General features: G+C 40.4%; 1 protein-coding gene across 7 annotated transcripts in view; it reads left to right on the forward strand.

Moving 5' to 3' along the window:
* The window catches only part of LOC110262145 (uncharacterized), a 601,789-nt gene that overhangs the window by 522,244 nt on the left and 53,082 nt on the right, over positions 1–26,463 (forward strand). For 2 of the 7 annotated variants that reach the window (XR_014812837.1, XR_014812841.1), the window contains 4 exons: positions 3,266–3,423; positions 3,517–3,936; positions 4,535–4,660; positions 4,841–4,963. The exons of 1 other annotated variant lie outside the window; for it this stretch is intronic. Coding sequence is in view for 3 of the 6 variants with exons in the window: in XM_084972740.1 (XP_084828866.1) it covers positions 3,856–3,936; positions 4,841–4,969 (210 nt within the window). In the remaining 3 variants the exon portion in view is untranslated. Of the gene's footprint in view, positions 1–3,265; positions 3,424–3,516; positions 3,937–4,534; positions 4,661–4,840; positions 4,970–26,463 lie in introns of those variants that run through there. 4 more of the 7 variants (XM_084972740.1, XM_084972739.1, XR_014812839.1 and 1 more) reach the window with 3 other exon arrangements.

Genomic DNA, 26,463 nt, shown 5'->3' on the forward strand with positions numbered 1-26,463 from the left:
ATGTGTTGTATTTCCCTCCAATTAACCTAAAAAATATCATCTTTCCTGCACTTTATTTAAATATTGCAAGTTAAAATTCTACAAACTATCTCCTTTTCTTTTTAGCTAAAGCAAAATTCATAGTCTGTTGAAAAGAATCAACAGAAGAGTGTGTAAATCAACTATTGGCTTAATTTTATTAAATCTTTATCATATTATCAAACCATGGAACCTCTCCCTTATCGCACAGTAACTAACTGCTTTGACAGAAAATGACTAAGTTGATCTTGTGGACAATACTGTCGTCCCTCTGTGTTTCTGGGCCTGGAAGCCCAAGTTTTGAGGCTGTCTCTTAGGAAATCAGCCTGCCAGTGAGATGCCTTTGTACAGATTCGTGTGCATCTGTTTGTAATTGGTTTGGCATGCTCTGATTTCTTTAAGACTCACATGGATTCTTTTGTATATGTTTCTTGCCATTTGACTGTAGCCCTTTTGAGGAGGGGAACTCTATTTGCTATTTTATGTATACCTTTTCAATGGTACCTGGTGAAAATCTCTGCTCTCCACAGTAGATATTATTGGTTCATTTTCCAGCTGCTGACCACAGTTACATTATGTTTGTTTGTTTCTTTTACTTGAGTTTTCTGGTACTGGTATTTCCCAAATAAGCTGAAAACTCCTTCCTTTTAAGAACGTATGATGCTGGTGGGGAAAACCAGAACTGAAGGTCTATAATGTATTATCATGTGCCCGCTGCATGCGTGATAAATACATTTGAAGGTTTCGATGTCTTCATAAGGAAATGCTTAGGTAGGTGCTTCTTATTTACAGCAGACACATCTTTTCACAAATCCAAAAAAGTACAGGTATTGCTTTTGGAATACAGGGCTGGGTGAAGCACCTCTTTTAGCCTATCAAAAGGCTGATCCCACGTTCAGGGGCTGAAGTTGTGTGGATTCATATTTAATTATGTTGGCCAATTATTTTGCTATACTCATAGGAGGGGGAGGATGGTGACACAGAAGAGAATTCCCAGACCACATAAACTATTGCTATTCTTCCCAGCCATCACTTCCGCACTATCTATGTATTCCTGGATCCTTTTCTTTTTAAATGAAACTTTCACCCATGAAAAGAATAGCATTAACATAAAGTGCAGCAGAAAGAAGCTGCATTTGGTATCCAACACTGTGCTGGAAGGGCTTGCAGCTTAGAAATGCATTTTTCACTTCTTCAGAAAGAAAAATTCTTGCTCTCACTATGTTTACAGTAAAAAGCTGTAGACATGTTTTTATAGCCTTGACTCAAGATTTAGAAATGGGAACTCTGCTCTTTTTAGGCTTTAGCTCTTCAAGATTAGCATTAATTAATATTTTTACGAAGAACGTTTGTATTATATTTGTGCTTTTTCTAAGCGTGGCTATAATTGGGAGAGCATTCGGGTGAAATGAAAAAGGGACTTTGCAACGCTTAATGAAGTGACCAAGTCCAACTCAATATGCTCTTTTCTTATGCAAGAAACTAGGAATTTTATGAAGAATAAGTTTAAATATCTAAATTTATTCTCGTTCTTAATATTCCTGGCCCTGGGTAAGGGGCCATTAATTAAAGACTGAGATGATTTTAAGGTTTTATTTGTGGCTTCATATTTAAGATGGAGTAACTCCTGTTATAATTCTCCAAGTGAACTTCTAACTTCGTATTCCTGCTCCAGTGAACTATCCCTCACAAGAGTAGACCTTTTAATTTGACTGTACAACCAAAGAAATAGACTTAAAATGTTTTTTTCTTCCGTGAGACCTGTCCTTAAAAAGCTCTCTCCTCAGCTCTCTACACCAGGGTGTATGTGCTTGGCTGTCATCAAGCTGGCCATTCATTCATGCCTGTGTGCAGCTTTCATTCAGAGAGTTGCTTATGGACTACCTGCAATGCTAATAGCTGCTCTCGTGGAGCTCCCAGCCTGGCAGTAAAGCTCACCAGACGAGTACAAACACGAGGTTAATGCGATCCATATTTCAAAAGCAGTGTTTGCTTGCTTTTCTGCCTCCTCCTCCAGGAGAGTTACTTTGCCTGGGAGACTTGCCCTAGGATTGAAACACCTTAGATTCACATAGCAGCAGTGAATCTGGTGGACAGAACCTCTTCTCCAAGAGAAGATGCTTCCTTGGCTCCAGTGCTGTGGGTTGCATCTCAAGGGCAGTTTGGACAGCTGTCATGGCCAGCTCATTTCTTGTCTTTTCTGACCTCTTCTGACCTCATTTCATCCATAAGTAATGTCTGAAGTTTCAGCCAGTGGACGATGCTATGGCTTCGATTATGTAATTATTAGGGTCCCTCAGTCAACCAGTTGGCCAGATGCGCACGGAGAGCATCTCTCCCAGATGCCCTTGGCGCCTGACAGATGGCAGTGTCAATTGTGTTTAAAGACACTGTATGTGCCTGTTCTCTTTCAGGTCCCTTTAAGGCTGTACCAGCCAAGCTGAGAGTGAGAGAGAAGGTCCCAACATCAGGGCTGATATGAAGCTCAAAAACTACTGAGAAAAAAATAAGAGGAAGATAGTTTGAAAGGACACAGTGTAATGGGAGGGTAGTTATGAATGGGGCATCTTCTGTAAAACTAGCTCCAGCCATACCCTTTTCCATTAATTCTAGTCCTTTTACCTTGAATCCAGGATCCCATTCTCCCATCCAGCTCCTAAGTGAGATTAAGAAAAAGCCCCCCTCAAGATAGACTCATCTCCTGGATTTCAGTGGTCACTTGCCCCTGGGCAGGGTGTCCTGGTGCAGTGCCCAGCCTACCCAACTGTCCCTGGTAGCCACGTTCACCTAGTGCTTCTTTAGTAACATCAGCAGAAGGTAATGGGTTTCCTGTCTTCCAGCATCAGGAGCTCACTACCTCCAAAAACCACAGGCCTGGAAGTCACTCCCTGAAACACGTCTGCCATGTAACTACATAGACCTGCTCTGCATGTGTCACCTGGGAAGTCAACACTCTAGGTCACCACCTAAATAACACATACTTAGTGCTATTTTTGCAAAGAGATGGGTACTCATTTCCAAAAAGTAACAGAGCCTATCTTATTTTTATTATTACAACAAATTGCTCACCTCCCCCTCTCAAAATAAAAAATAAAAACATAAAAAAAAATGAATTTTACCATCCAGCAGCTATTTTAAACAAACAGAACACTATTTGACAATCTGGGAAGAGGGGATTGCACTCATTTTGACTCATTCATTCTGGAAAGTATCATAAAGTGTGTGTCTCCTTCAATGCTCTATTTAGATGCTGTCACAGAATGAGTAAGTTGCGGCTGCGATCTGCATTCACAGAGCTCAAGGTGTAAGAGGGAAGACGAATGCGCTTTCTTGCATGGATCTTATTAGTCTCCTATGCACCGAGTGCCTTTTACCTGGAAAGGAGCCTGGAACTGCAGGATGAGTGTAAGATAGTCCTCAAGGGGCAGGGGGGCCAGGTGGTCCCTGGCAGAAATTTTTAACTGAAGCTCAGTTCTGTACATCTACGTCCCTCAACAGGGTCTCTCGAATCCAGGCTCATTTCTTCAGCTGACCGTTGTCGTCTCGTCTGGAGAACCACACTCATCCTAAATGGCCTCATGGCTCCAGTCTTTCTTCTACAGGAGCCAGTCTGCCTTCCATACCACTAACAAAGTAATGGAAAGAACATCAGCTCCTGTCACCCTTCCCCTTCACTGAAAGCTTCTCATTGGCTTTCTGCTGCCTGGAGTGTAAATTCTGAATGCCTTAGCTCATCATAGGAGGCCTTGTAGAGTCTGCTTCATGCCTGCTGCCCTAGTCTTATTGCTTATCAGCCTGCCCCCCGGCCCCCATACAGCCTAAGCTCCAGCCACAGTGATGTCCTCACCATTGCCTCATGCTCTGGTCTTCCGGGATTCCAGCCTCAACATGCACGTCTTCATCACATTTGTCCAGCTGGTAAGCTTCCCCTCACACATTAAAGGTGTAGAACGCAGATGCAGTCTTGCCCCATTTGGCCTGGCACTTCTTCATTCCTGTAACAGATGATATTAGCGGGTTTTCTGCCTGCATGTGTCCTGTCCATCAGACTCTGAGTTCCTTGAAGGAGGGGGTTGTGTCTCACCAGACCTTATATCCCAGGGACCTAGCAAGATCCCTGGTATAGAGTGGCATGCTGACAAATTCTCCTCGAATGAACAGATCCATGAGAGAGAAATGGGTTGTGCCTGATTTAAGGCCTTAGGTCCTTAATACCCCCTTATATTCCTTGTTTAAAGGAGCTCCATGACAAAGTCATTCCATGGATGTTTCCAGAATGGGTATGTGACCACCTCTGGTGCATACCTCATTTAATATCTGGAAGCAATCGCTACTGATGCTTTGAATATAGCTACAAAAAGCCAAGTTCAGTGTAAGAGGATTGCTTCTTAAGCACAGAACCTCTGTCCCTGGTTTCTCTCGGCTTCCTTGTTGTCAGTGGCCGGGTCAGACCTCTCCATACAGAACCACTCACAGTCTTCATTTTCCCTATTATTATTTTTCTCTGGCTTCGAAGAAGTACAGCAGTGCTGTTTGGGTGATTGTTGCTCTGTGATGCCAAGCTGTTTTAGAAAAATGTCATGATGCCTGGTCACACCTACTACCGCAGAGACAAGCCCAGAAGTTAAATTAGGAAGCAAACGTAAGCTTTGAAGAACTTTTTATTTAATCTGTATTCCCCTGTTTCATCTGCACATCCATCCAGCACAATCTGCATCATTATTAGCCACATCAACTCGCTAAAAAAAGGGGGGGGGGTAAAAAGTAAGACATCTGTGTTATAGCATTAATATATTCAAAGGTTTTTACTTTCATCTTGCAGGCATTAACAGGGTGTAAATGCAATATAAGCGCAATTTACAACAGCACTAAGTTAGCAGAAGAAAAAACGTACTTGGGAGTCACGCAAAAGAAGGGAGCCTGCAAAAAGAAAAAAAAAAAAAAAGCAAAGGTATGTTTGTGTGGAAGGGACAAGCAGGTCAGGAATTATGTAAAAAGCAGAGTTTTATCTGTAAATAGAGTATTTTGCCTATTGCTCTTTCCTAGCTTTCTTTCTAATTGCTAGCACAATTTCTAAGGCACTGAGGCAACCCTCAAGCAGTGTGCCGAAGGTGTGTTTGTGCTGCTATGCCCTCTGGCTTGGCTGCCAGCCTATTCCCTTAGATCAGAGCCAGAAGGCAGACTGTTTTCGAATACCGATCACCTCACCCGGACCTAATCCTTTGAGTTCTCTTTGGCATCTATTCCTTCTGCCAGTTTCCTCTTCTGTTCCTCTCTTTTCTTCTGAAGTTGACAACAAAGACATCCTCAGGGCCCTCCTTGATGTAAGACCACTCTTGATGTTATTACAGTGTGGTTTTTTTTTTTTTTTTTGTACCCTAAAGTTGTGCTACTTTTATATTCAGCTAGCACAATATTTGCACACCAGAAGATAAAGAAAATGTGAATATGTTATACAGAGTGATAGTTTCTTTTTAATTCGTACCCCTCAGTGTTTTTTTGATGTAAACCCTTCTTTTTCCCTGTCACTCATCTCCATACCTGATCAAGAACCTGAAGGTCTCTCTTTATAGATGATGTTCCTTCTATACCTTAAATTGGCCTGACCTGCCACTTTTAATTTTAAAACTATGGCTGTACAAGATATGGATGAATATGGAATTTCTATGAAGCACAAAACTTTTGAACGGTTCCTGTCCTCTGTGATAGTGAGTTTTTAAAGGGAAATCTCCAAAGAGCTAATTAGTAGACAAGTAGAGCTCAGCCTGAACAAAGCTGAAAAGATAGCAGATAACTAAAAGGACCTGGCCATAGCTGACAAAAATCAAAGCCCTGACAGAGAGCTGGGAGTAACCTTGGGCTGCTAACTGACAGGGACAATAAAAAAAAAAAAAAAAAAAACAGCAACAACCCTCTGAACTTGGCAGAGAGTGACAGCCCCACTAGAGGCTCTCCAGAAAGCACAAGATCTCCAGCACAAGGAAGCCGGAATCTTCCAGCCAGGCTTCTGCCGCCCATCTCAACTCCAAGAAGTGTGAACAGGGGACCGCGGCTTATGGAGGAGAAAGGGAATGATGAGGCCCAGGAGCTTTCGAAAGTTACTCAAAGAGTTCAGAGCCGGCAGTGACCTTGAGACTGGCCTTGTGGGAAGGAAGAATGGGGCGCAGGCTGAGATGGAGAAGGAGCAGGGTGGCTGCACAGCGCAGGGGTGAAGCGGGGCAAGGACAGGGCAGTGGTTTCAGGCAGAAGAGGGAGCGAGGAGCAGTTTGCAAAAGAGCCAAGGGCAAGCGCTGGTTGGGAAAAGCCAGTGCAGGCCTGGGCTTAAGGAGCCCAATGCTCAACGAAAAATGGTTGGAAATAAAAGGGATGGCACTTGAAAGAAACTTGAGACATGACAGGGAAAAAAGAAAGTGGGAGGCAAGGAGCCAAGAAAAAAAGTCACAGCCGAGGCCAAGAGTCGTTCCTTATCAGGACATATAATTTCTAAGGAGGGTGTGGAGCAGGGAGCTGCGTTTTCAAACTCCTAGAAATGAGAGAAAACAGAAATAATAATCTTAAAAAACAAAAAAGAAAAAAACAGAAAACCTCTCTGGTGTTGCCTTGTGGTGCAGCGGGTTAAGGACCCAGCATTGTCACTGCAGTGACACTGTGGTCACGGCTGTGCGCACGTTTGACCCCTGGCCCGGGAGCTTCTGCATGCTGCAGGTATTGCCAAGAACAAAAACAAACAAAACCCTTCTTTAATTCACGGAGAAAAGAGAGAGGAAGCTCTGATAGGCTTATGTTAGGTTTAGTCTAAAAGTCCAAGGATGCAAAGGATGGTGAAGGAAGGGTGCCTCCGCTAGCGGAGTAATTTTAAAATATCTCTCTGTGTTTATATGAGATCCCATCGCATATTCGTGGGCATACAGATAATTCTATTTAGGAAAGACGCCAAGCCGTAACAAAGTGCTACAGCTACCAAGAGGGAGAAAACTTGAAAGCAGGCACTTAAAAGGCATTCTGCTTTGAAATCCAAACGCTAATAACATACATTAGGTGGTTTTCATTATCCCTAAAGAAGGTCTTAGTTCCAGAATGTTCTTCTGATTCTATATTTATTCCGCCCTGAGATACTGAACTCTGAAACCTTATAGAGATTGCAGCACTTGGAGACAAGACCAGTGTTTGCAAACTCCAGGGACGTCTCGGAGGGAAATGAGCAGAACCAGGTGAAAGCTTTAGAAGGATAACCCTGAGGGATGTTTGCAAAGGAAGGGCATATAATTATGCTTCCATTCAGGAAAAAGGCATCTCGGTTTTCTTGCTCAGACTCCAGTGTCTGTAATCATAGACCTCAAAATATGTATCATGTTAATATGATTTTATTTTTATGGTAAATATTATTATATGTGCCATTCATCTTAAGAGTGTCATTGAATCCTCGCTCTACCACAATCCTGTTTCCACAAAGGATATGTTTGATAAGTTAAAAAGTTTGGCTTGGCTCAGGAGTCCGATCATACTTCTGTTGGAAACTAAGCAGAAATGGCAGATAATTGCGAAAGGTCTCTCTGGTCAGGCAAATATTTAAAACCTTGGATCATGGAAAATCTGCCCTGTATTCAACTTGGAGTAAAGGGAAATTTTTCTCTTTTAAAAATTTAAAAATCAATTCATTTTAAAAATATGAGATCCAATATTCATTTTCAAAAAAAGAAATGTATTTCAGAACACTGTGGTTTTTAAAATATATCTGCTCCTGTTTAGAGCTGAGAATATCATCTCTAAAACAATGACATTTTTTAGAATTAACAATTAATTTTAGAGAATATAGTCCCTAAAAAATTAATTAAAAAAAAAAGCTTGTAATTTAGAAGCTGCTATAAGGCACAGCCTAGCAAATTTTGGTTTTTGGTTCTCCTTAATACACATCTACCAAAAAAACTAATGGTTTCTCTGTTTCGTATTTAATAATTCGGGCATGGTAGAACATGTGGTCTGTTATATTTTCTAGGAATGGAAATAGAGTTTTTTTGGTGAACCATTGGTAGGGCTAAGCCAAACTTACCTTTAGCCCGGAATACTAGAACATGTTTGGGGTGCCTGCAGGATTCAGAATAATCAAAATCTGGAAAGGTTTTTGGTCCCTTGCTGTATGAATGATGTTTCCCAAGGCCCAGAAAGGTTGGGAAGCTTAAGCCACGTGTTAGGCTGCACAGTGGCTAAGCCAGAAGTAGAGCACAAGCCTGACTTTCCACTAGACCTTTCATAACTAACATGCCCATGAACCACACTGGCTTAGTCTTGCCTTGCTTATTGGCCTGCTTTGGTGTAAATCAGTCACTGCTTGGAAGAGGTAAAAATAAACTGTTCAAGTATAAAGACCTGGATGGTCATCTCCTGGTAGTGTATCTTGCTGCTGAAATCCACCCATCTTTTCTCCTGAAAGCACCATCTCTTGTTCTCCTAGTCTGCTTGGGAGGCTGTAACAAAATGCCATAGACTGGGTGGCTTAAACAGCAGGCCTTTGTTTCTTGCAGCTCTGGAGTCTGGAGAAGTTCTCTGACAGCAGATACCAGCAAGACCTGGTTCTTTGGGGAGGGCCATCTTCCCGGTTGCTGTCTTGCTGGGTGCTCACATGGGGGACAGAGAGCAAGCGCTCTGGTCACTTCTTATGAGGACACTCATCCCATCACAAGGGATCCTCCCTCATGATCTCATCCAGAGCTAACAACCTCCCAAAGGCCTCCTTTCCAACTACCAACACACTGGGGATTAGGGTTTTAACATGAATCTAGGAAGACACAGATAGTCAGTTCATAACACCTGCCATCGTTTGTAGTTCTTGCTTTCATTTACCTTCCTAAGGCATATCCATGTGAGAAAACTCAAGTTAGATCCTGGTTTTTCCCCGGTAGCATCTACAATAGTATCTGACATAGATATACAATGATAATCTGGCATGCGGAAGGTGTTCAGTGTTATTTTTTTGAATGCATGGATGAATCAATTTTCAGTTCTTAGTTGAAAATCAGTGGCTCACCTGATCTTTAAAAAAATGACGTTCTATGCAAATCTTAACTAGAACTCATGCCATGAAAAAGAAGGAAATAATGCCATTTTCAGCAACAAGGATAGACCTAGAGATTATCATACTAAGTGAAGTAATTCAGACAAAAACAAATATCATATGATATCATTTATATGTGGACTCTAATAAGATGATACAAGTGAAATTATTTACAAAACAGAAACAGACCCACTGACATAGAAAACAAACTTATGATTACCAAAGGGAAAAATGGGGGGGAGGGATAAAATAGGAATTTGGAAGTAACAAATACACACTACTCCATATAAAATAGGTAAACAACAGGGACCTACTGTATAGCACAGGGAACTTAATATTCTGTAATAACCTACATAGGAGAAGAATCTGAAAAAGATATTTTATATATATGTAAATATTTTACATATTTACATATATATAAAACTGAATTACTTTGCTGTACACCTGAAACTAACACAACATTGTAAATCAACTATACTTCAATTTTTAAAAAGAACAAATGTGGCAAACAACTTTTTAAAAACCAAATCTATACCTAGGGAATATTAAAGCCTATGCGATACATACAATTAATGAACCAATAAATTAAATATTATGGAAAAAAATAAAAAGAACTCATAAAGATGATCCTAGTAGGCTGGCTGCTTCCTCTCACCTTTCCTGGTGGTTTTGCCGTCCTGATCGTCCATCTAATCTACTGCTTCCTGACTGAGACCTCTCCTAAAACGGACTGATTGATGCAAGTGCTGAAAATTCTTCCCCTCTGACCATATGCATTTGTTGGTGTACTTAAGTGGTTCTTTCCTTGGTGGTTCCCTGTGACAAAACTTTGAAGTATGTCATAACAAAATGCAAGAGAGGGTTGGAAACAGACCATCCCAAAGACATGGATTATATATGCTTCATTTGCATAATGTCAGACAGATTTCCTTTCTTTTCTTTTCTTTTTTTTTTTTTTTTTTGTCCTCTATGGATTTCTTCAATGGGAACTCTTTAATGAATTCTTCAGATTCCTCAATGACTTTGACTGAATGACTCGATGACTCAGTCTTTTTCAGTCTTCCAACTCAGCTTTTTGAACCGACTCTGTGGCAGCACCTACATAGATATTGCTGTCAACATAAAATTATACAAACAGGACACTTTCCCAGTCTCCACACACTGCAGTGAACACGTTTCAGCATTGACTTTCTCTTCCTTTTAGACTAGAGAACAAAAAACATTTTCCAAAGGACAGTATGGCTTTTAGCTTAAAAAAAAAAAAAAAAAAAAAAGACAAATCAGCCTGAATAGCAAAAGCACTGCACCTGCTCTATAATTGCAGTATCCTTTAGGAAAATCCTCAAAAGATATCAATGTTAAATGCCAAAATATCTCTAAGAAATGACAGAAAGGACAGTCAGTATCATTATGTTAGCACGAAATGTCAGCCTTCACCCTAAGTAGTCAGGATGACCTCATTCCATTATTTTCATAGTGAAACCATGGAGTCAGTTCCGTCCGTCCTTTGTTCCTTCCTTCCTTCCTTCTGTCGTTCCATCCTTTCATCGCAATATTTCGTTTGAAAGGATGGAAAAATTATATTTGAGATCTCTTAATTACATCTGCTAGTATGATTTTCTTCTGTTTCATTGTAAAGTTTTCAAGTCCATGTACTTCAGTGGGGGCTATGTTACACCAGTCACCCAAGTGCATTTAGAGACTTCTTGTAAGCTAAAATTTCCCATGTCGCTTAGATGGGAGTAAATGTTCTTAATTGGGAGATTTCTCTTCCTGAATTTTTATAGGATGGGTCCTACATTTCTACAAATGGAATAAGTCACAGAGAAGTTATCTATAAAGATACTTTTAAGAAAACTAAGACCTATGGTTCTGGAATATTTTGTTAGCCACTCTTTCAAAAATGATTTAGGTTTTTTTTTGTTGTTTTTTTTGTTTTTTTCTTTTTTTTTTTTTTTGATGAGTGGTAAGTTTTTTTTTTTTCTGGGTTTAGAGAATAAATGTAGAGAATACTTTACGATCATTGCTTATTTAATTTTACAAGGTTCAGCCTTATGAAACAATAAATTAAATATCTTGAGGATAAAGTGAATGTACATAATCAAATCAACTTGACAAAACTAGGTGAATTAAATCAAACAGATGCTCAGAATAAGCAGGTGAATTTAATCAAATGCTCTTTATAAAAGAACTCTGTTTTGTGTGTTTGTGTGGGTACATATCGATACATATGTGCAAATATGTATTTAGAGGAAGCTGATAATCTCTAACTCCCAACACCCTTCTTCAAAGTAGCCTTCTACAAAGTACACTTAAACACACAGCTCCAGTATCATAAACTGCATATGGAATAGCCCATGAAAGCTGATTTAATAGAAATAGTGCCCATTGGCAGTGAAAATTTAAATATATTTCCTTAGCCAAATTTTACCTTTATAATTGGAAAAATGATAATTGTGTGTATGACAACAGCTTTTACTACCCTTTATCATCTAAAATATGATTTACTCAATTTCTCCTTCTCTTTGTAGCTAGGTGGGATTAAGAGTAAAACTCACACACCGAGGAACTGTAGCAATACATCCTTTTCTAACTTACTGTGACTTTGTAGGTGTCTCCTTTTCCTCAGTTATTTGTAAAACAGTGATTCCAATTAGAGATGAGAAATACATGCACTCAAAAAATAAAAGGTGGCGGAGACTACAGCTTGTAATGTTTACATTAGACGTCTCCCAAGCTTTCCCTCTTCTCAGCTATATAAACCATTGCCAACAGAATCTGCTAGAAGATCTCTGATTAGGAGCAAATACAAATCATTATGGTGTTTAAATTTAGAACTCTAAGAATTACACTTCATATACCTGGGGCAACAATTTCCATCTTAAAATGCCCCTCGTAAATGCTCATTGATGACTTTTCCCCAATTTTACAGATGGCAAAAATAGAGAATGAGTATGTGAGTGAGGTTTTAAAGTTAAACTCATGATTTCCTGATTCCCTTTTATCCATGAGACTCATCCTGGTGATTCAGTTGCCTCTTTGAACATACTGATGAGAAATGCACTGTCTCCTATTTTTCATAAACAGTCACAGAATAGTATTTAATATTAAAATGAAAAAATTTTTCATTAAAAAAAAACCATTTTTCCAGTATAGTAGCCTAGTGCCTTCCTGTATAATTACTTGAAAGTTAATTTTTCTAGAAGATAAACATATCACGCTTTTCTCTTAGGTCATTCTTTTCTATTTCTATATTGTATCATCAAATCAAATGATGCATATATCACAGAACTGATTGAATAATGCTCACAGTAACACCAACAATGGGTGCATTCGACGTTGGATTGAAAGCATTGTAAAAGCCAGCAGCTGTTCCATGTAAGGGGCAAATTATGCATGATGAGTGTCTAATTTGGGAACAACACAAAGCTCATTTGGTCCAAGTGGCAAACAGATTGATGTGACACACTCAGTGTATATCTCTTCTGGATCTTTTGATGGACCTCATGAAGATGAGGAGTAAGTGAGTATCGCTCTCTACTTTTGGCTCCGAAACCAGGGAAGAGGGTACATTTCCCTCTGAGAATGATTTATGACTTGGGTCAGGCTGCTGCATGAATTGAAATAGGAATTCCTTGGTTCATGACTGAGATCTTATACATTGTAGTTGAAGGCCAATTGTGTCTTTTCCTCAATCCTTCTGCAAAACAGAAAGGTATTCAGTGGAGTAAACATGTTGACAAAGTCAGAAAATCAGCCACACCTTTTCCTTTAATGGCTTGTCTCATATTTGTGGAATATCATGGTTGAAGTATATATGATAAAAATAAATACTTTAAGCCTGACTAAATAGAAAACATTACTGATCCTGCTGGCTTCTTTCAATTTCATAAATTATTTAAAAGAAGCAGTGTCTGTTTGCACTTGGTTCCTTTTTTTTAGTAATGATTTTTATTTTTTCCATTGTAATTGGTTTACAGTGTTCTGTCAGTTTTCTACTGTACAGCAAAGTGACCCAGGAACACACACACACACACACACATTCTTTTTCTCACATTATCCTCCATCATGCTCCATCACAAGTGACTAGATGGAGTTCCCAGTGCTATGCAGCAGGGATACACTTGGTGTCTCATATGCCTAGGCAGGCCATGTGGAGCTGTATACCACTTCAGAATCCAGAGGCCAGTCTGTGCTCTGCAGACACACAGCCCTGTGGTGAACTTCTGTCTTGCTTATCGTTCTATCCCAGATGTCTATCCCAGTACCTGGTACATAGCTGGCCATCAAAATAATATGGTTTTGGTGGGAAAAAAATGGATAGATGGAAATCAAGCAGTTACGGCTATCCAATTGCTTTGAGCTCTCATGATGTCGTATCTAGGTAACTGGGTAGACCATTTCTTATGATTTCCATTTTTTCTAATAACTTTTTTTAATCGTCTACAGGGGATATAGCATAATACATCCCACCTGGTGAGGTGAGCCCCTTAGAGGGTTGAAACATCCAAATGATGTACGGTCACCAGGTAAATGACAAGACCACTTAGAGGAACGTATACCCACTTTTGAAAGAGATAGACTTAGCCTTGTATCCCAAGACATTTCAACTCTTAGCTCCTGTAAAATACTCACCTTGAAGAATTGTTTCCTTAGATGGGAAAATGAATATAAACTTTCAGCATCTCACCCAACAATATATAATAGATCTGTGTTACACATCAGCCCATTCCTTTATAGCTACAGATTGGTGATTGTTACATCCATCTGAAGAATTTGAGGGAAAGAATTCTTAAGAATGCATTAAAATATTAACCTTCTCTTTTAACTTCACTGTAACCTGTGAATTATGTATCATTCTGCTGTTTGCACTTACAGCTTTGGACGGCCTATCATCTACTAATTTGATCTGGTCTCTTTACAAAACAGAGAACCTGGCTCTTGCCCTAGATGGACTCATCATCCAAATTAAGCATTGACACAGAGACACAGGCTTTTAGCAGCAAGAGAAACAGTTACTTAAAGAAAATCAACATTAAACTCAATGGGCCATATTAAACCCATATTAAATCCACCTGAGCCGCACTCTCCTCTTGACAGGGTAATTGCAGGGCTGAGTAGTGAGGCTGGAGGGTGAAGTTATCGCACAGATGGTGGGAGGGGGGAAGACAGGTGTTTGAGTAGACTCAGCCTTCCCACTAGTCTGTCCAAGTCAGTGATTTTCAATATATTTATTTTTGCCCCACAAGCCCTGTTTTTATTCATATTGGTTCTGCAGATGGCCACTGAGTAAACAGATACAAATGACAGTAGAATATGTTTAAATATTAAACATGACATTGACATGGGCTGATCTAGCCACAGGAAAGATAATTGTGTACATGATGTCCTTTTGTGATGAGAGGCTCTGACTGTTTGATGCCATCAGTGGGCATGAGTTCTGAAAGCTACAAAGCAGGTTTGGCTGTCAGAAGAGAATCAGCAAATCCTAACGATTTTATCTGCTCACTGATGTGGGGGTTAACAGTGCGTTGCCTGCCCTATCACCACCAGAAAGGAACAAGCATGCCTAATAGGTCAGCTTATGTCAGTAACTCTGAAACAATATTTGGGGATGTAGGAAGACTACTGGAAGTGGCACTAGATTGAATCTGGCCCCGCTGGAGACCACTCCAGCCCAATCAACATTTGGTCAAAAGTCCTTGAGGCAGTCACCCTGAGATTTTAGAAACCAGTCATTACAGGAGTTCCCATCATGGCACAGTGGTTAACGAATCCGACTAGGAACCATGAGGTTGCGGGTTCGATCCCTGGCCTCTCTCAGTGGGTTAACGATCTGGCGTTGCCGTGAGCTGTGGTGTAGGTCACAGATGCGGCTCAGATCCCACATTGCTGTGGCTCTGGAATAGGCCAGTGGCTGCAGCTCCGATTGGACCCCTAGCCTGAGAACCTCCATAGGCTGCAGGAGCAGCCCTAGAAAAGACCAAAGAAAAGAAAAAAAGAAAAAGAAACCAGTCATTACACTAGGAAGTACAGATTTTTTAAAAAATTAAAGTGTAGTTGATTTACAATGTTGTGTTAGTTTCAGGTATACAGCAAAGTGATTCATATATATATATATATATATATATATATATATATATTCATCAATATATATACACACACACTTTTTCAGATTCTTTTCCATTGCAGGTTATTATAAGATATTTAATATAGTTCCCTGTGAATATAATTCCCAGTAGGTCCTTGTTGGTTATCATTTTAAATATAGTGATGTGTACACATTAATCCCAAACTCCTAATTTATGCCCCTCTTTCCCCTTTGGTAACTATAATCTCGTTTTCTATGTCTGTGGGTCTATATCTTTCCTGTAAATAAGTTCATTAGTGTCGGTTTTTAAGATTCCACATATAAGTGATATCATATGGTATTTGTTTATCTCTGTATGACTTGCTTAAGTAAAATAATCTCTAGGTTCATCCATGTCACTGCAAAGGGTATTACTTCATTATTTTTGTGGCTGTAATATTCCACGGTGTGTATGTACTGCATCTTCTTTATCCAGTCCTCTGTCAATGGACATTTAGGTTAGAAGTACAGATTTTGGATGTCATTTCAGAATAAAGTACGAGGGACTGATGACTGCTATGAAAATGTGTAAATGCCCATCCAGAGAGGATACTCTGAGACCTGCTGTGAAGGAAGTAGTGTCAAGTAAGTAGAAAATCAAAGATATTATCTCCCTTATTTCATACAACATGCTAGCAAAGCTTCTCTTTACTCCAGCCACATTCTACACTTCAGCCAGATTCCGTCATAATGAAAAAGCGTGACGGATCCTCTGCTTAGAGCAGCTGAAAAAGTTGTGAATCCTCAGCATCACCTTGCTCTCATGGGGGGGCAACGGCCAGCCCCACTCTGCACATGATCTCATTCGCTCCTTCACCCAGCATGCGGAGCGCTTGTCATGTGGCAGGTACACTAGGGAAAGAATGATGGACAAGATAGATCCGGCCTCTTGGTTTCGTAAGACTTAGAGCCAACTAGGGGTGAAACCCAGCAAACAGGTAGGAATGCCAGTAAGCATTAAAGAATAATTACGTGACAGTGTATAGAAGCTGCAAGATATGCCATGAGCATGTGTAATGACCTGGCCTAGACTCTGTGTGTGTATGTGCGTGCGCGGGCGCGTGTGTGTGCTGGGGGAGAGGGATGTCAGGTAAAGCCTCACTGTGGAAAACAGTACTAATGGTGAGACAAGAAGCACAAGCAGTGGTTAGCCAGAAGAAGCATGGGAAAGAGTGTTGCAGTCTTAGGACAGAACATAAGTGAAGGTTCTGTGATGGAGACGAGTGTGGCACATTTGAGGGGGAAAAGGAAAGTGAACGTAGTTAAACATAATTGTAATGTATACATGTAAGGATAACCTGACCCCCTTGCTGTACAGTGGGAAAAAAAAAAAGAATAAAAATAAAATAAAAGAAAAAAAAAAGATGAGATACGCAGGGGCAAGATTATAAGTCTTTATGGGAGCTTGTACAGTGGAATCCATTGAAAAGTTTCCTCTTTTTTTTTTTTTTTTTTTTTTTTTTGTCTTTTTAGGGCTGTGCCTGCGACACATGGAAATTTCCAGGCTAGGGGTCCAATGCAGGATCTGAGCCTCATCTGCAACCTACACCACAGCTCACAGCAACTCCAGATCCTTAACCCACTGAGGGAGGCCAGGGATTGAACCTGAGTCCTCATGGATACTAGTTGGGTTCCTTATCATAGAGCCACAATGGTAACTCTGAAAAGTTCACAGTGGGGTGCGATATTTTCAAAGGTTCAGCTGGGATGTATTATGGATAACTGGAGAGATCAAAAGAGAGGGGCTAATAGACTATCACAGCATTTCAAGTCAGAGCGACATGATGGTGTGTTGAACCGGGGGTGGGGGGCAGTGAGGGTAGAGAGAGAAGTCTGTACCTACGTGAGCTGGCTCTTCTGCACATGCAACCTGGCTGGCTGTGCCCTTTTTCACAGCTCATTAGGCCAAAGCATTTAAGTCATAGTTTCCTTCTTGGGAAATAATTGCCTCCCTTTCTGTAAATAGTATAGCTCTACTTATTTACAGTATGTCAAGAACAGTGTTTAGGACAAGCAGGCACTATCAGGAAGATCTCACTAATACAAGGTTAATTCATATCTGGATAGTAATAGGTATTAAGTGAAACGGTATCTCTTCAACCCTTTGATAAGGGACCCTTGATACATGATACATGGAAAATAATTGGTTTCATGTAATGAATAAAATGATAACAATAAGATTAAATGGTACACCTGGATTTCTCATAAATAGCTTAAATCATCAGAATTATAATTGAACCATGTGCATTTTGTTTAGACTGCTCAGCCCTATTCTTTTAAAAAATTTTTTTAAAAAGTATAGTTTATTTACAATGTTGTGCTAATTTCTGCTGTACCACAACATGACTCAGTCATACATACATACATACACATTCTTTTTTTTTAATATCTATTAAGCACTGTTCTTGACAATGAGAAAATGCAGTGAACTAAACAAAGTTTCTGTCCTTATGGAGCTTCTGTTGTAGTGAAGGAGACAGATAATAAATCCCTAAACAATAAATGAACCACTACAATGACTACTATTGTCATCATTACTGCCAGTGTTCCTATACTGCTAATAATGATGATTGACACTTATCTAATGCTTACAGTGGGCCAAGCATTGTTCTCATTCTTTCACAGACATTAACTCCCTTAATTCTCACAACTCTCTTCCAAGTAGGTGCTGTAAGAACTCCCATTTTTACAGATGAAGCGCACATGGCTTATGTAGGTCCAAGGTCACCTGGCTGTAAGTGAGAGAGTAACATAATGTCAGTGATAAATATTAAGAATAAAAACGGCCCATGCCTGGCGTCCCCGTCATGGCTCAGTGGTAACGAAGCTGACTAGTATCCATGAGGACGCAGGTTTGATCCCTGGCCTCACTCAGTGGGTTAAAGATCCGGCCTTGCCATGGGGTGTATGTTGCAGACAAGGGTCAGATCTGGTATTTCTGTGGCTGTGGTGGAGGCCTGCAGCTGTAGCTCCTATTGGACCCCTACCCTGGGAACTTCCATATCATACAGGCTTGGCCCTAAAAAACAAACAAAAATGGCCCATGCCTGCCATCTACAGATTTGGCCAATGGGAGTAATAGAACATAGAGAGTAACAACATAGCTTTGGGATCTGAGCTCTTGGGTCAATGTGCTATATCGGAGCTCTGTGACTTTAGGCAAGTGATGTTGTTTATTTTGGGCCTGAGATTTCTCATCTGTTAAATGATGATAATGCAACCTAGTTAATGGGGTTTCTGAAAGCCTAAAATAAGATGAAATTGTGTAATGATTGTAAAGGACTTAGCACAAGCCTGGCATACAATGTATACGTAAAAATTAAACAACAGGGCAAAAACAAAGTCAAGAGAAAACCGATTGCTTGGGGCTGAATGTTTCTGGGGCGGGAAATAATTGTGTTTCCTTAAGGATTCAGTAAGTTGGAAGACTAAGAAGGAATCGAGGAGACTCAGATCTTTCTGAGGGAGATGGACTCTTCCGGAAATGATCATTTCTGGCAGATGTGTGAGGGTAAGGGGCTCAGGCTGGCTAGACGTGAGCTTTGGAGCAGGGGAGAATCCCCTAGGGGATTGTGGGACCTGATACATCCCGGAGCCAGGGTCTGGCGTTGGAAGGGGTCGTACAGTCCCTCTTCGTCCTAAAACACAGGCTGAAAGAAAAAAGAGCTGGGCCAGCCTGGAGCCTTGTTACTGAAAGACATCTCACTGGGCAACGTAGAGGTGGCTCTTTATATAGATCTAACAGCAGAGAACTTGGCCTGAAGCGATGACGTCTGTTTTCATTAGCCTTAGACAACCTCATAACCATCCCGTTCGCTCTTCTCAGATTTACTCTGCTCAGCAGGAACCTAGATGGTATTTCCCATTCTTGAAAAATGGAAAGAAAATCTTTTTTTTAGTTGTCAGGCATGTGTTCCTCAGTTGTTCTCTTCTTCCCATAATCATGGTGTTTGCTTGTCAAGCGATTCTGCTTCATTATTACCAGTCTGAGATGGGGCCAAGTTCCTTCAAAGGAGATCTTGAGAGATGTGTTAGTTGTGGTTGGTTGGTTAGCTGGTATACTGAAGAGATGTAGGCTTTGTGATCCCAGAGTGATATCTTGTTCAATCTAAGAGACTTTAGGAACTATGATCTTTGCCCAAGGTCAAAATAAAAAAGTTTCATTCTGGCATTAGAATGTACATTAGCACTGGAGGCAAAACTCACAGTTTGGGAGTTCCTGTCATGGTTCAGTGATAATGAACACGAGTAGGATCCATGAGGATGTGGGTTCGATCCCTGGCTTCGCTCAGTGGCTTAAAGATCGGGCGTTGCGGTGAGCTGTGGTATAGGCCAGCAGCTGTAGCTCTGATTAGACCCCTAGCCTGGGAACTTCTATATGCTGTGGGTGCATCCCTAAAATGCAAAAAAACCAAAACCAAAACCAAAACAAAACAAAACAAAAAAGCCCTCATGGTTTGGAAGTAAAAAAATGAATGAATTTTGATGCTAAATTTTGCCAAAATTAAATTTGGGGAACTCCATTTAACCTAGATATGACATTCTTTTTTCAGTGGTAAATGGGGATAGTAAAGGTCCATAAGACCCATGTATTAGACTGTGGTGTAACTGCAACAGAATTTGTCTCTAACTTGCTTGGGGACAGTCAATCCAGAGAGAATCGTTTACTGCAATAACTTTATGGGGACAGGAGGCACATAGAGTACACTTTGTTATATTAGAAAACATGGAGTTTAACACCTCATATCCTTAATGAAAAATTTATTTAAAAAATAAACATGCTTTCAGACCACTTGATTGTCTTTAGTGCACTTGAGAATTTGACTAGGTGGAAGTGCTGGGGGAAGAATCCCCACATATTTGTCATGATCAATATTAATATGCTTTAATTAAATGACTAAGAGTATGTGACCCTTTGCTGAACACCTAAAAAATGCTTGCTGGTGGCACATATCAGTAAGGTCTACCAGATGCCGTGTGGGCACTTTTGAGCCTTTCTAAGTCAGTCGAAGCTGGAGTTCCCAATTGCTTCTTTGGTCTCTACTTTTAAAATTAATATATGTATTTCCAGTTTGGGCCTCCATATATTCTTTGGATTCAAATGCCTGATAGGTTTTAGTTAAATTTTCTGAGACAGGTAACATGGAATGACTAATTGTCACCACTGCAAGTTCAAGCTGTATTCATTTATGTATATTCTTACCTGTAAGTCTAAGTAGGTGCCCAATAAATATGAGTAAACCTATTAATAGCCACCCCCAGTGTGAGTGATTAGCACTCTCCTCCTTTATTTGAAAGACTCTGTTCTTGAAGTGTGAAACCACATTGACATATCATTGATGGACAATCAACATTTGATGGACTGTTTTGAATCACTCCCAGCAGTTCCAATAAGAGATTAAAAAGAACAACAGCACAAAAGAACAAGATTTTTTAAAAAGGCTTCAGGGAAACCAGCCTATAAACCTGACAAGCGCTTTGAGTGGCACTGGGATAATAGTCTTTTTGCAAAGACACACATTAGTAGTTCTAGACTGGATTGATGGACTGGTAGGCAACATCTGAGCAAAAAGATTGCCTTTTCAGTATTAAAAAGAGTCCATTTCACATTAACTTTTCAAACATTTTTGCTGCTATTCTAGCAAATCAAATGCATCATTCTCTTTAAAAAAAAAATTCAAATATGAAGAGGACCATATCTTCATTTGGCACCACAGGCTCTGAGTAAATAATGGTTGAATTAATGAAAGAATGAAGTGACCCATGCGGAGTAGAGCGTGAGGACATCCCCCAGCTCGGGGAACGTGGTGTCTCCGCCACGCTCTCCATAGCCCGCTCCTGGCCTTGGTGGGGACAGAGGCAGTGTCAGCCTAGGTAACACTGCCTTTACAGAGCTCAGGCTCTAAAAACGTTAGGGGGACAAGGAAAGGAAAGTGAGTATTTCTGTTTTTATATCCCCAAAGCTCAGAATATTTCTACTCTTCCTCAGTCACCACATTCTTTCACTAATTCAGCAGTTATTTATCCAGTGCCTCCTGTGCCAGATGCTGAAGTCATCTATGAACCCACTAAGTCACAATGGAGTTTTCCAGTGTTTCTTATGTAACTCTTTAAAAAACAAAACAAAACTGTGCCTGCCGAGTAACCACACCCACACTATTCTGCCCTATGAAGACATATTTCTCTTCATTTTGAATTTTATTTAAACAATAGAGAATGATGCTTTTGATTTGCTAGGAACTCAGCAAAAAATGTTTGAAAAAGTTAATGTGAGACTGACGTTTTTATATTGAAAAGGCAGTCATTTTTCTCAGGCCAGATATGGGGTCCACCCCTCTCTACTTCTTGTTTCTGTTCACGTGCTGCTGTCCTGCTTGCAGTGCATCTGTTTTTCCTCCCAGGACTGAGGTGGTGTTACACCAAAGGGCTCATAAGGCAATAGAGAGTAGAGCTCAAGAGCTGGGGTCTTAGAGCCACACTGCCTGGATTGCAAGCCCGATTCTACATGCGTGATTCTGAGATGTTGAGCAATTTGCTTTAACCTCCCTATAACCCAGATTCTTGCTCTTAGAGTAGAATTTCATTATTCAACAGTTATCTGTTTTGCTGCCTCTCTGGGAAGGGCACCATTCTGGGAGCTGAGAGTACAGTCATAAACAACTCAGATAAGTTCCCTGCTGTCGTGGAACTTAAGTTCTAGATGGGAAATAGACAATGAACAAATAAATGGATACTGTCAAAATGATAAGAGCTATGCAGAAAAATAAAGCTTACTAAGAGAATAAAGAGTGTTTAGATGGAGTTCTCAGAACAGTCTTCTCTTAGCAGATGACTTTAACCAGAGGTTCAAATGCAGTGAAGAATAAGCCATGCATGTAACTTGCATGCAGTTTCCTTTCACAGGAAACTGGAGGTGCCAAGGCCCTGAGGCTAAAATGTGTCTAGGATAAGGATATTATCTATTAAATACAGTTATTGTGAGTTAATTCATTTAAGGACTTTAAATAGAGCCTTACATAAATATTTCTTAAGAAATGCTGGTTGTTAGTATTGTAAGACTGCTTCATATATTCTGGCCTGGCTAGTTCAGGTCCCCACCTGACCCGAGGCCACCCTGGTGTTTGGGGACACCGCTACATCCTGCTTCCTGCTGGTAAAGCTAGTTGCTGTGCTAGCTAGTACGGTGCTGTGTCTCACTGGCTGCTCATCCTTGGTTTCTATTGGCCAGACCTCCATTCAACTCCTTCAATCAACACTGCTTTCTTCTTTGTAGATTTCTGTAGCTAGTCCTGCCTGTGTCATCTGCCAAGTTCCAGCCCTCTGTCTACCACAGTGTCAGGGATCCAGGACAATTGTTTATCACAGAAGACTGCTCCCAACACATGTTTCATTGGGGGTCTGTGTTTTTGTCAAATAGCTACTTCTCTCTTTGAACTGAAGAAGCCCCAATCATGGTGGAGCTTATTAGACTACCCACCTGCTCAATGGGGGCTCTGGTGGCCTTATGAAAGAATAATGGGTAAACTCCCACGGAGCTGCCACTGCCTCAGTGCACTCACCGATGGAGGCTTGCTCCTGCTCCCATGATCTCATGACCTTCTGAAACAGTTCTGCTCAATTGTTCGTGATTCATCTCCCTTTTTTTTTTAAGAAAATTATATTTCTGTTAAATATAAATGTCATCCATATTTGGATATGTGACAAGCGGGAAATGGCATTGCTCTGGCTGTGCACACAGCTGTGCCATTTGGTGTCTGTGGATGTAAGAGCCTGGCTAGCTACAGAACTTTCTGAGGGAGCATGTCTTATATGACCATCTGCTCCAGTGCCCTTATGTAATGCCCTGACATGGTACCCCATAGTCAATAACAACACCATTGGCTACAACAGATAGTAGTCATGAATCTGTTAGGAGCTAGATGTCATGCTAAGATTTTTCATTTGCTTTTCATTAGCAGGCTATGAGATCACAGGATTAATACCCACATTACAATAATCTGGGTCTCCACTCCTTGTCACTATCAAATGTGCAGCATCTTTACTAGTTTCCCTTCCATGAATTTCTTGGACCCCTAGACAATTTTTTACACCCCCCCCCCAACCCGGCTCTCTGTGCCAAGTTGGTCTGCGTTTAGGCCACTCCAGTGTTTTTTGCAAGTCTGCCTTTCCTGCTCTGAGACTTGTTTCACTCAGGCAGCAGCTGCTCTTCTCCTTGGCACAGCCTTGTCTCAAGTGTAAGCCAGCGGCTTTCTATATTTCCCTTCAGTGGTAGAGAAGGTTGAGCTGTTGTGTTTTTGCACGACTCAGGATGGCATTGGCGAACAGGATGGAATAATGCAGGGAGGACTCACAGTTGATTACCAAGTATGATGGCCCTCAGAGTCCTCAGGCTCAAGACCCTCAGAGGCCCCTCCCGAGGCCCATACCCCTACTGTATACTCACCTTCCAGCTCCTTTTCCAACGTGTTGCCAAGACCAACTCATGTTGACAATGAGATTTCCTTGCAAATGTGTCTTGTACTCTGATTCCACATATCTCTCTTCTTCAGTTCTAAAGAGAGGGACCGTTACCCCCAGTTATCTGAAACCTAATCCTTGGGCTTTCATTTTCTACCCCAGGATGAAAAACAATCTCCTCCGTATGACAGGGCCTCTCCCCAAGCCCCACCCCCCTGCAAAGGCAATACATGAAAACATATCAGGACATTCGCTAATTTCTGAGTTACTTCCTGTTGACTCATCTCAGGTTTGAGATGTAAACAGAGACATCCAAATTCAGCTTCAGCATTCCCAGCCCAGCGATCATAGACATAAGGCTAAGACGAGCTGCTGTACCCTCCGTGACACCTTTCAGGCTCTGCTCCCAACCTCCCATTACATATTATTCTAGGAATTCTCACCACAGCCCTTTGGGAGAGGTTTCATTGGTGGGCCTTTTGTCACTTATCATGTATAAACATTGATGAGATTGAAACGACTATTATTCCATGTGATAGACAAGGGACACCAGGTTTAGAAAGTTTAAATAATTTGCCAAATGTGGTAGACACTTTTGGACAGAGTGCATCCTGTGGGCTACACGTTCCCTCATCCAAAGTCACCCTCAAGGTCAAGGATAACTTACTGGCCTTCTGAACTCCTTAGCCACTGTATGTACTACCATTGTGCCTAGTTTGCTTTCAGGCTTTGGAGTGGGCTGTTCAGATGTGTAAGCATCTGTCTCCAGGTCTATACCCACAGACTAATCACCAAATAAGGCAAAAATTACATTTTCAAAACATGCCATCCCTGATTTACCACTTCTGGTCAACACAGCCCTCACCCCTCAACCTTGGGGGTCTCTACAGAGCCCCTCCTTGACTCCTCCCTCCAGAGAGATCTTCCTTGTCTGCACTGCTATAAGCACTTCTTTTTATTTTTCTTAAACCACATAACATGGTGTTTTATTATTTATTACAAAAAGTCTGTTAATCACTGCATATCCTCATACTTTGTTCCTCTGTGCTTTTTATTCCTTTGTGTGTTGGACTTGTCTTCCACATAAAATTAGAGCTCCCTTGAAGGTAAGGACCTTGTCTTAAACTTCTCTTATGTTTTCTCCAAAGAATTTAATGTTGTGCTAAGTTCATACAAAACGTTAAATGAGTATTGGCTAGATATGTTGTTGACAAGAATTAACCAAGAAGGAACTGGTATAAAGAATTTGATAATGTCCCTTAAAGCATATGTTTTGAATTATTTTGCAGATGGACAAAAAATTTATGAGTGCTGCAAATTGTCAGTGGTAATTCTAGAAGCAAGTAGTAAAATCTTTTTATCTTTATTAAAAACTTTTAAAAGAGATGAATCATAGTTGGTAGAGAAAGGGTGAAAAAGGAAACGCACATGGTTTTCAATAACTTGAAAAAAGAGTTGAAATGGTTTCTTAGGGTTTCTAAGTAATAGTTTTCCCACATTAAGTGTTAGGTAGTCTTATCTCAACATTTTCTAAAGTGTCTCTGGACGTCTTAATCATCCACTTTGCATAAAAATATTAAAAATATGATCCTTGCAATTATGGTTTTAAAAAGGAAGGTAGCATTTTGGTTTGGTTTTGGTGACAACTGTTTGATGAGGGTGAATGCCAACACCTGCTTTTGAAGCATTTCTGTTTAATGAGGTTCCTTTTAACATATATTTTATAAAATACTGATTTAGAAGCTCAAGTACTTTACTACATGCTTTGTGAACAGCACTTCCCTTCTGCCTTTTTGGAAAACCATGCTGCTCTCTGATTATAAACTTTATCTATTTTGTCTTCTTAATGTTTTTGGAGTTTAACGTTATGGAAAAGTTAAAAGTTACCAACATTAACACATAAAGCCAGAGATTATCTTGCCATGGGCCACTGCCATGCCCTTAAATAATATAAATTTGATCAAAGTCAGATATTTAAGTAGATGACAATCATTGGAAAGTTTGCATTCCTTTCTTATTTTCTTAAAATCCCCAGAAACTTGTTTATTTCCTGTAGAGAGCCCACCATCTTCCAAACACATCAGCCTTTCGAAAGTTTTATTTAAATACCTCTGCCAAATGAAAGGCTCCTTTCATGCCACTGCAAGCCCTGAAGTTCCAAAAAGGTAAATAACTGGAAGTATCACTTTTGACTGACTTGACTTTGAAAGAGGCACAGGCTGCATCAACAGCCGCTGAGCCTCGGGATGCTCACCTGCCTCCCTAAACAGTCGCCTCCGTTATCTGCTAATATTGGTAACAACGATAAAGACCTTAATTCGCTGTATTAATGAGTTAGAGCCAATAGAAAAGGACAAAAACCCATAACTTTTCCACAAACTTAGTTAAATGTCAAGGTTTTTAAAGGCCTAGTTAGCAAGTATATTAGATGAGATATGTCAGTTTCCCAATTTACGACTCTGACTTGTCTCTTGTGATTCCTTATAGCCTCTAGCCATTCTTCTCTTACCTGAGGCATTCTCTGGCAAAAACCTGATGCTTCCAGTCATTCTGCATTCTTGTGTTTCTTCAAAAATAATTGGACAGGCACCTTTCCATAAACAATCATCATTAGTTATATACGTACACAGATCCGAACACCACACAAATAAGTTTCAATGGAATGTCTTGAGCCAAATAGTAGTAATTTGGCCTGCGCCTTACAGATGTGATTGACAGAGAGTTAATGCACTTAGCACTTTTCCAGGAGGCTCTGAGTATTAGCTCCTTGATGCTCAGAAAGTCCTGCTCCCAGAAAAGTGACATA

This window comes from Sus scrofa, chromosome 8 (genome assembly GCF_054392235.1).
Source record: "Sus scrofa isolate SSC_HxYL_T2T_F1_AM1 chromosome 8, Sscrofa_HxYL_maternal_Yorkshire_Landrace_v2.0, whole genome shotgun sequence".
Classification (NCBI taxonomy): Eukaryota; Metazoa; Chordata; class Mammalia; order Artiodactyla; family Suidae; genus Sus; species Sus scrofa.